This window comes from Quercus lobata, unplaced genomic scaffold (genome assembly GCF_001633185.2).
Source record: "Quercus lobata isolate SW786 unplaced genomic scaffold, ValleyOak3.0 Primary Assembly Scq3eQI_209, whole genome shotgun sequence".
In the NCBI taxonomy this organism is placed as follows: domain Eukaryota; kingdom Viridiplantae; phylum Streptophyta; class Magnoliopsida; order Fagales; family Fagaceae; genus Quercus; species Quercus lobata.
In genome coordinates this window covers 31,968-43,274 of record NW_022154865.1, presented here as the reverse complement: position 1 = coordinate 43,274, position 11,307 = coordinate 31,968, and the positions used below count along the sequence as shown (strand labels likewise).

The window sequence follows — 11,307 nt, the reverse complement described above, 5'->3', positions numbered from 1 at the left end:
AGAACAAGGGTGTCCACCGTGTGGACTTATTGACCAAAGAAAATTTATACCACCTGCAACTTTTTAGCTCTTATTTAGGATATAGGGTTAGAAAAGCTACTATAGATATTAATAGCAGGGTCAAAACTGTTGCACACATTATTACACATTTTTTGAACTGAAATCATGAGTTAAAGACATGATTTCAAAACTAAAAAAGCATGTCTTTAACTCACAATTTCAATTCAAAATAGGTATATAACAGTGTGTGTAACAAACATCCTATAACAATATCATTTCCTTTCCAAAAAAAGTCCAAGGGATAGCACGATAGTTGTTCCTGGAAAGTCATAGGTAAGATTGAGGTAACAAATGCAAAATGACACTTCTTCAAAAGCTCACAAATTCATATTGTCAAACATAATAGTAAAATGAGTACCCACTAGATATCATGATGCATAAACGAGGCAGACTAATACAAAAGAAATGACATACATCCATGCTTATTCTTTAAAATCTTGTAATGACATATTTATTAGTTTAGTATTTACATTCCTCTTACCCAAATGTTGCACAATCAAAATGATGAAACAATGATAACTAGGTTTGGTTTCTTCTTCACTAAGGCCAAAAACTCACCTATAAAGAAAAAAGGTGCCTGCGCTCACATTCTTCAATATCGAAGCCTCCCTCAAGCATTCCTTAATTAAGCTAGATTTTGTAGATTCTGCAGCTATTATGCACTTGCGTTTATCTTTAAGTGCCTGAATGTCTCTATCAATTTTCTCAAGAGTAATGTCTTCTTCTTTTCCAAAATGAAGACCGAGGTAAGCATGTACAACTCTCTTCAAATGGTCAAAGGCAAATTGAATTTTAAATTCTGCCAATTGTAAGATCTTCAAGCATGTCCACCAATTGAGAAGCAAACTTTCTGTGATATCTACAACCTTGGTGTTTATCATGCTATATATACACTCACATAACATGTTAAATAAATACATTTTCACCCTTGGCCTTAACACGGACGTGGCACTAATATCCTTGTGTTTGGAAAGCAAGTGCTTAAGGATAGGGGCCAACTTCAGTGTTACTATGTAATCCCCAACACTGACAACCTCTTCTTTAGGAGCCCACTCAGAGTTAACCTCTGGAAACTCCCCTACACTCTTAAATGGTGTAGGAACTTTTGTACCCCGATCAAGAACCTTCATGAATCGTGTATAAGTCTTGTCAAAAAATAGAAAAGTTTCGCGTGCCCCATCTTCATCATAGCCATCTTCTTTAGCAATAACCATTGTCCTTTCTCCTGCCCTCAAAACACTATTCAATTGCTCAATCTCATCTATACTCCAAGATTTCAAAATATCATACAGAGTCAAAGCTGTCTTGACTTGTTCTTTCTCTTGCAACATATCTTTTGCCGTGTTTTTCAAAATCAACTTACCAGAATGTCCAGCAGTAGTCCTCAATTCTACATCTTCGTACTCTCCCTTTAGCAATAATATTAACTAGAAATAAACCAAAGATTGCGTCAAAAGTACAAACCAATGGTAAAAAATGTTGAGGAAGCCATGGTACAAAACTTTTGAAACAAACTCCCCCACAAAACATGTGCTCGCACACACAAAAATACAAAAACAGAAATGAATACCATAAAAATGCCATATCCATTCACACACAAATCAACACCTTAAAAATGCAATATTCATTCAATAACTACTTTGGTTGCCCAACATCAAATTGTATACTGCTTTTAAAAAAATCTAATAGAGTAGGATTTAACCCCTGTTTTTGCTGTGCTCTTGTGTTCCCATGTTGTACATCTGATTTGGAGTCCTCTAATGAGGGCTGCCTTACCATTTTTTTTTTTTCTTTTTGTTTTTCTTCTCTCTTACATTTAGCAGCTGCTTTATTTGCTAGACACTCCAACTGACAACTACCTTGTACCTACTTTTTGAGCCTTGTTATCAAGGCTAAATCATATTGATCAGTAGAATTTTTAGTACTCTTTTGTTTTTAAGATAGTTCTAGTTAAATCCATCAGCCAAAAAAAAAAAAAAAAGGTTCTAGTTAAAGATACAGATACTCAGTTATTTGCTGCATGGTAGAAGTCTCTAGATTAACAGAGTAGGGATGATTAAACGATAAAATCTTCAAGTATTTTGTTAAAAAAAGGTCTTTTAAAATCAATGGCCTTCGTTTTTTATATTCTTTGCATATATTAACTGTAAAAATTGGTTGAAATTTTTCTGAGCATCATGTGGGTCTATGACTAATCTATACAATATATAATAATGGAGGATTAATAATTGATTTTGCTAATCTTGTTGTGCAACATCAGCCACCTATTTAAACCATTCCTTACCCTTTTTGGGCTCTTGTTTTTTCTACTATTGTCCTTCATACCATTACTCTCCTTCAACCCTGCCCTCCTTTTGACTCTTTCTCCTCATTATATCCAAAACTTGAGATAATGGGTTTAATCCGAGAAAAGATTCATATGTAATTGTCAATAGAGTTGAATCTATTTATGCCTAATTGCTTGACCTATAGTTTTTCTAATCATATTTTTTTTAACAAACCAAAGCCACTCCAAATTGATCTTGTATAATGAATACGTTTGTTTTTTAAATGGTTTATATTGTTAGGTGTAACCATTCCAAATTTTATTCCAATCAAATGATCCCCACCTTATCATTATTCTTCCTCCAACCCTTCCTCTCTCCTTTTTTACCCCTATTCTCTTCATCTTTTTTTTTTCCTATAAATTTGCAACTACCCCCTGCACCTCTCTCCCATTCCATCCATGTTTTGGCCATGAAAAAAATAATGTGATTATTCTTTCTCCGTCTCTTTTTTCTGGTGGATTTTTTTTCAAGATTGTCACGGACGCGGCGCCAGAGGAGCCGCACCCGCGTCCGACGCGGTGCGACGTGGCGACGCGCGAGGGACGCCGCTGACCGCGTGTCGGTGCCGCGTCGGGCCGCGTCCTGCCGAAACGCCGAAATTCAAAAAAAAAAAAAGTGCAGAATCTTCTTCTCTTTCTCTCTCTGTCTTGTTTTCCTGCCTCTACTCAGTCTAGATGTTGCGTAAACTAGTTTAAGAAAACTAAAGAAGGGTTAAAAAAAGAAGGTATGAACTGGGAAGGGGAGTGACGGAAGAAACATAGGTTAAGGTAGAAGACAAAAGAAGAATAAATATGTAGAAGTGATAGGCTGACTTGGTGTAGAGATTTTTTTTAAAAATGTGTGGTGTAGATTAAGCTTTGGAAAATGGAAGCCTTGGGGAAATAAAATAAAAAATAAAAAAAAGGTAAAGTTGATATTCTGATGAGACCATGACTTGTTGGCACTGGAGTGGCAGGTGAATGGAGAGAATAAAAAAAAAAGATTAATTTTGTGGGTTTTATTTAATTTATGAAAATTATGTTTTAATTATTATCTATTATTACTCTTAAATTTGGTATATGTGTAAATAATGTGAATAAATGTGTCTAGTAATATATTAAAAATATAAATAAAAATATTTTTATTAATTTTTTAATCGCCGAGTCTTACCGCACCCGCACCCACCTTTTTCAAAAATTACCGAGTACGCACCCGTGCTTCCTAGAATATATATTAGCAACGCGATGTGTTATGCCATGTTGTACATGCTAGAGTGAATGTGGAAGGGGAAGCACGGAGGAATCCTTTAAGGGCTACAACTTTATTGTATAAGAGTGTAGTACAATAACTTGTGTTACAATGAGTCCTAATATAAGTATATATAGGCGACTAAACCCTAAACTACTAGTACAAGCAGACTGGGCTTGGGCCTATTACATTGGGCTAATATGTCTAATATATATCTAACAAAGATCGAGGGAGCTTTTGTTTCATTGCCTAGAAAATCCTTTTGAGATTTGATTAATTTTTCACAAAACTTAATTTTTATTTATTTATTAACAACTAGTATATATATAAAGCTATATATATAGATTAAAAAAAAAAAAAAAAGAGTGGACTGTGGTCCACCTATATTTTGCTATTTTTTTTTCATGCTTTTGTGTCTTTGATAAACAACAGAGTAATGTTTACAGCATTTTTATAACAAATTCTAGGTGGTAATATGTTATTGGTTCTAATTTAAACCTACCACTATTATCATTTTTTTACCCATCAATAATAGATTGTCATCTAGAATTTATTGTAAAAATGTTGTGCACATAGCATTACTCTAAAAAAATGATTTTGAGCAATGCTAGGAATACAATAATTTCACAACTTTTCTAAATTAGTATAGCAAAAAATTAAAAATAGAGATTGTGGTGAGCCCATGTCTGAGTTGGAATGTTAATTTAAGAATATTATAAAATAATTGTAACATTTTGTTGTGTCAATTGCATTATTAAATATATATTTTTTATCTATTGGCTAATATTTAGGGCCTAATTAATGCTGTTATAGGTATAAAATATCATTATTGGTTAAAATTTGGGGATCTTATTCCACTTGAAGGCCTTAGGCGACAACCTAATTGGCCTAGTGATAAGGCCAACCCTTAGCGGATTGCTTTGATCAACTTGGCTCTCAAGAATCCACTTTTGTTTTCAATACTTTCCTTACATTTCTATAATATTGCTATTCTCTAACCCAATAATCTCAAACGCACAATCTCTTCAAGCGTTCCTGATGTAGAACAGACCGGTATGGCCTTTTTGGACTCTTACGCGCGCTTGAAATTATTCTGCAAGGCAAAAAGGTACTAGTAGAAATCATGGGCGATGGAGTCAGAATTGTATGAAATTTGGCAGGCTAAAACAAAACGGCCTTCTAAGCAATAGTCATCGCTTTGCCACAAGGTACCCCCTGAAAATGGCGAATTCCTCCGTTTAGCCCTAAAAAATTCCAATTTTACCATTTGTAGTAATTTTTGTTTCCTTAATAAATTTTTGTTCAAAAGTTAGAATAAGGTTCGGCTTGTTTTGGGACGACCCTTAAGGTCAGTAGTTTATGATTTTGCATTTAACCTTATTTTACCATTTTTGGTAAAATTCAGTATTTTGCCACCTAATCTCGTAATTAGTGCGAATTAAGATTTCTGACGTTTCCTAATCATTTTAGGGTTTCACTTTCTCAGTATTCATATGTTTTATAGCCGTCACAAGCAAACCAGATTATGATTAATAAAATTGCACAGTTTCTTTCAAACTTTTCTTTGGTAGATTCTGGTTTATCTCCTTGTGGATTCAGGGAACCCTTCGTGGATTCGAGGTTTACTACACTGAAACTAACAGTTTAGTTTCTGTCCATTAAAGAGCACATCGTATGTGCTTTCTTCGAGCTTCTGCGACATCAGTTCCTCTCAATCGCAACTCTTGATATATATATAAGGAAAAATCAATTAAAAGCCCCCCATATAGGTTTCTTTGCTCTTTCAATAAACATCTACGGATGATTTGATTTTACTCTTGATTCAGGTAGGATCGTAGCTATATGGTTTCTTTGCTCTTTCAACAAACATCCATTGATGATTTGATTTTGGTCTTGATTCAGGTAGGATCATAGGAGAGCTTTTATGTTGATTCCCCCCCTCCCAAAAAAAAAAGTCTTTGTTTGGAATTTTAACGTTGATGGTTTTTTATTTATTTATTATTATTGATTTAAGGAAGTATTAGTGGATTGATGGACAGGATTTTAACCACTTATTTTTAAAAGAATGTGGGGATTTAAAAAAAATTTACCTGATAAAGTACCATAAGAACTTTAGAGGATAGATTTATTAAAATGTTCTCATCAGCATGGGTTCAGAGGTGGTTTGGTCTTACTGTGGAAGGATAAAGTTGATGTTACTATTCAAACTTATTCCAAAAATCTTAATATTCGGAGGGCAAAAACTTGTTTGACACAGGATCTTAACAGTATAGCTTGTCAAAAGAAAACTTTGTAAATAAGATTAATATTTAATAAAGAATTTTAATTATAAAAAACGAAATTACTAAAAACTTTAGTTCAAAATCAATTATAAATCATTTTAGTGCAATCAAAGAAGATATGGTACAACTTTGTTGAGAAGAATTTAATTTACAAAATAAAAAGAACTTTATTATTTTGACTCAAAGAAACAATTTAATTATAATTAGCTTGACCCTCCTAAGAAAAATGTATAGCTCCACCACTAGATAACTACCCAATCAAATAGATCTAATGGCTATTGGAATAGTCAATTGCTTGAACAAAGAAGTAAAGAACCCAGAAGCAAACTGATGGCTATTGAAACAGTCAATTGCTTTCAATCTTGCTTTACTTGCTAAGCAGGGGTGGAGATTAATGGAGAGCTCACACTCTCTTACTAGTCGGGTCAAAGCTAAGTATTACCCAATTATCACATAAAGCGGGGGAGTCTTATGCTTGGCAGAGTATCTGCAAGGGATTTGAGTTGTTAGAAAATTGGGTTTGATGTGGAGGATTGGTAATGGAGAAAGTGCGCAAATTTGGGGAGACAGGAAACAAGCCCAATTCAAAATAACATCTCTTCCAAGAATTTTGGATTCAAATGATACAGTTAGTGAGCTTATTGATCAGGATACCAAGTGGCAGAATACTGCACCAGTGCATGAGATCTTTGGAGAAGAAGAGGCTGCCATGATTTGCCAAATGCCTCTTGAGTTCTGTACTTAGAGGAGAGAGACATATATGGACTCAGACCCGTAATAATTTGTTTTACAATCAGGTCCGCATATCATCTAGCTTTTACTCAGAACATTCAGTCATACCATGCTGAAAGCTCTAATGCCCGCAACAAGCAGTGTTTATGGAAGTCCATCTGAAATTCAGGGGTTCTAAGCAAAGTGAAGGTCTTAGTATGGCGTGGTTGCAATTTTGCAAAGACATTCTACCTACCAAACTAGCTTTAACAACAAAGAAGGTTGTCTCGAACCCTTTTTTTTTTTATTTGTGTGGCAGGGAACTAGAGTCCGTTGGGCACGCCTGATGGGGTTAAGCAAGGCTTCATAAAGGGGGTTAGATTTCTCACAATTGGTGGGCTCACTGGGTGTTATAGAGACTGCCGAGGGAGGAAGTGGATTATTTTTTTCACTTTGATAAGGATAAAATTGTAAATATACTCATTGATGTTAAGGTATAGAGCGACGTTCCAAACAAACCCATCGGTTTGTTTTGTGCCCACTGACAAGTAACAGTAGGAAGTCTACAGCTTTAAGCTGACGAGGTCAATTGGGGGAAGACAAAAAGCTAACGATACTAAGCTGAAGGAGATACACGAGACTGGCAATTTTGGCATAATCTTGGCTTGGCCTCCACGTATACGTATATAAGGAAACATCTTGTGCCCACGGCCAGTGTTAGTCTCCTACAAGGAAAGGATTCTGCAAAATACGCTTATAAGGACTTTTATAAGGAAAAGACTTCCAAACCAAGGAAGAGGTGTCAACCCTATACTACTATAAAAGCCCCAAGACCCTCACTAACCAAGGTATGCATAATTCCCCCCAGCTCTGGCACTTTAGAATTTTGAGAAGTTCTAACTTGACCTTCAAAAGGTACTTGGCCGGCACCACACCAGTGCTTTCTGTGAGATCTTCTCTCTTTTGTGCAGGTGCTGTTTTGAGCACGTGAGGACCATGTGACTTACTATTAATTTTTCAGCATCATCAGTTGGCGCCGTCTGTGGGGACTTTTCAATTTGTAATCCATATTATCGCTTCTCGGACGAAGAGTTGCATGGTATTTACTCGCTCGATGGTGACCACCAATAACATTCAGGGAGACGAATTGTGATCCACTGCCCTGGAGAGGCAGGTCCAAACCCTCACAGCAGTAGTGGAACATCTCACCAAACAGAATCATGACCTAGAGGAACAGCTGCGGTAGAAGAACGCAATGATAGGGACCCAAGAGGAAGACCAAGAAGGTACCAACACTGAGAAAAGAGACCAAGAAGGACCGGAGGGCAACATCACCCCAAGCAGACTAGAACGACAGGACATGAGCTACCCTTTCATCATAGACACGGCTCCCTTTCACATTGTCGCAAAGATGCAGATGATGAAAGAACGGATGGACTTTATGATGAATGCCCTCAGAGGGCGAGTGTCTAGCGACCTCGATGACTTGGTCCATCGAACAGACTCACCGTTTACCACGTCCATCAATTCCTTCCCCCTTCCATCGAAGTTTCGCATGCCGCAGATAGAAAGCTACGACAAAGCCAAAGACCCTCTAAATCACTTAGAATCCTTCAAGACCCTGATGCACCTCCAAGGAGTAGCAAACGAGATCATGTATAGGGCCTCCCTACTACACTGAAGGGTTTTGCAAGAATTTGGTTTAGCAGATTGACGCCTAACTCCATCAGTACTTTCAAGGAGCTAAGCACCCAGCTTGCTTCGCACTTCATCAGCGGACACAAGTATAAAAAGTCTTCTGTATGCTTAATGAGAATCAGGCAATGAGAAGATGAGACGCTGAGGTCTTATATAGCACGCTTTAACAAAGAGGCACTTTCAAAAGATGAAGTCGACGACAAGATACTCGTAGCTACTTTCACAAATGGGCTACGGAAGGGTAAGTTCCTATTTTCACTATATAAGAACGACCTAAAGACTATGTCGGATGTGCTTTACAGGGCAACCAAATACATGAATGCCGAAGACGCGCTTCTGGCTCGAGAGGAGAAACCCAAGAAGAGAGAAAGGCAGGAAGATATACGACAAGACAGAGGGTGGAAGATGGCAAGAACTAGAGAACGAAGGGATGATAGGCACTCTAAGCTACAGGGAGATTCACGAGCTTCACTCTACTAACTGCCCCAATCGACCAAGTCCTAATGCAAATCAAGAACAAGGGAGCCTTAACCTTCCTCGGAAAGTTGAAAGGAGATCCTAACAAGCGGTTTAGAGACAAATACTGTCGTTTCCACCGTGATCACGGTCATGACACAGCTGACTGCTACGATTTAAAACAGCAAATCGAAGCCCTCATTAGACAAGGGAAGTTACAGAAGTTCGTCAGCAGGGAGAAAGTCGATTTGCCTCCTCAAGAGCAGGCTCCCCAACGGGACAACGAGTGTCCCAGACCACCCTTAGGAGACATAAGGATAATTGTAGGAGGCATGGTGACCCCTGGCTTGTCCAGAAAGGCTCAAAAAACCTACCTCAGAATGGTTCAGAATATTCAGCTAACGAGCGTCGTCCCAAAGATGCCACAGGTCGACAACCCCATTATTGGTTTTTCAGAAGAAGATGCTCGACGTCTTCACCACCCGCATGATGACGCACTCATCGTTAGCATCCGGGTAGGAGACTGTAACAGATACCGGGTCTTGGTTAACAACGGAAGTTCCGCAAACATTCTCTACTACCCAGCTCTCCAATAAATGCGGATTAACAGAAAACGTCTAGTTCTAACTAATGCTCCACTCGTTAGGTTTGGAGGGACAAAAGTATACCCCCTTGGCGTAGTCACATTACCTGTTACAATTGGAGATTATCCTCAACAAATTTCTAGGGATGTTACATTCCTTGTTGTCGATTGCTCCTCGGCCCATAACACCATTATAGGACGACTTACCCTTAACTCATGGAAGGCCGTAACTTCAACCTACCACCTGATGATCAAATTCCCCACTGAGTACGGAGTAGGAGAATTGTGAGGGGATCAAATAGTTACGCGCAAATGTTATATTGCGATGCTGGAGATGGACGACCATTTACAAACCATGAGCATAGAAGAACAACGGACAGGGGCATAATCCGTAGAAAGGCTCAAGGAGATACCCCTCGATAGCTCTAGATTAGACAGAACCACAAGGATTGGCACTCTTGCTAGCCCAACGGTTCGCCTAGCACTTATGGCTTTCCTTAAGGAAAACCAGGACATGTTTGCCTGGAGTCATAAGGACATGCCAGGAATCAATCCTTCAGTCATGGTACACAGGCTGAATGTGTCAACCGCTTTTCCACTTGTCCATCAGAAGAAACGAGTGTTTACCTTAGAATGAGACCGAGCAATAGCAAAAAAAGTCGGTAAGTTACAAGAGGTAGGCTTCATCAGGGAAGTATACTACCCCGATTGGTTGGCAAATGTGGTAATGGTCAAGAAAGCCAATGGGAAATGGAGGATGTGCGTAAACTTTACAAACCTGAACAAAGCATGCCCCAAGGATAGCTACCCTCTCCCTCGAGTCGATGTATTGGTAGACTCTACAGCTCAACATGAACTACTAAGCTTCATGGACCCCTTTTCAGGTTATAATCAGATCTGGATGGACGAAGCGGACTAGGAAAAGACTTTATTTGTCACCAGCCAAGGTCTTTTTTGTTACAAAGTGATGCCGTTTGGCCTTAAAAACGCAGGCGCGACGTATAAAGGCTCATGAACAAGATGTTTACAAACCAAATCGGAAGGAATGTTCAGGTCTACGTCAATGACATGTTGGTAAAAAGCCAAAGAGAGGAGGACCATTTGAAGGATCTCAAGGAGACTTTTGGCACCCTTCGTTCCTACAACATGAAGCTTAATCCAAGTAAGTGTGCATTTGGAGTGACATCGGGAAAATTCCTCAGTTTTATGGTGTCTCAAAAAGGTATCGAGGCTAACCCGGACAAGATCAGAGCCATAGTAGAGATGGCCCCCCAAAAGAATATGAAAGAAGTGCAGAGTTTAAACAGAAAAGTAGCTGCCCTGAATAGGTTTGTATCAAGGGCAAAAAATAAGTGTTTACCCTTCTTTTGCACGCTAAAGAAGTCTTTCGAGTGGACTAACGAGTGTCAACAAGCATTTGAGGATTTGAAGGCTTATCTCTTTTCCTCACTGCTACTAAGTCCTTCGCAACTAGGGGAAGAACTCTTCCTCTATTTGGCCGTCTCGCCGGCAGCCGTCAGCATAGCCTTGGTCAGAGAAGAAGATAAGGTTCAAAAGCCCATATACTATGCCAATTTGGTATTTTATGGTGTAGAAGAAAGGTATCCACCCATGGAAAAACTCGCCTTCGCTTTAGTTACGGTAGCCTGTAAACTTAAACTGTATTTTCAAGCCTACACGATGATCGTCCTAACCGACAAGCCCTTACGACGAGTAATGAGCAACCTTAAAGCTGCAGGTTGATTCGCATTATGGGCAATAGAGTTGAGTAAGTTTGACATTCAGTACCGCCCGCGTATCGCCATCAAGGGACAAGTCATCGCTGACTTCATAGTAGAATTCACCAACGGGGAAGACAAGGGGGCATATGAATGCCCTCAATGGAGTATACATATAGATGGGTCGTCCAACAAGCAAGCTGGGGGAGTAGGTGTCATGCTCCTTTCTCCTGAAGGAGACAAGA

The 11,307-nt window shown here is 38.6% G+C and overlaps 1 protein-coding gene across 1 annotated transcript; it reads left to right on the top strand.

Moving 5' to 3' along the window:
- Window positions 1-8,808: 8,808 nt before the first annotated feature.
- Window positions 8,809-9,357, top strand: LOC115973521. The gene has a single exon (XM_031093785.1). It carries the CDS (start codon window positions 8,809-8,811, stop codon window positions 9,355-9,357), a length of 549 nt encoding a protein of 182 aa, XP_030949645.1.
- Window positions 9,358-11,307: the final 1,950 nt, after the last annotated feature.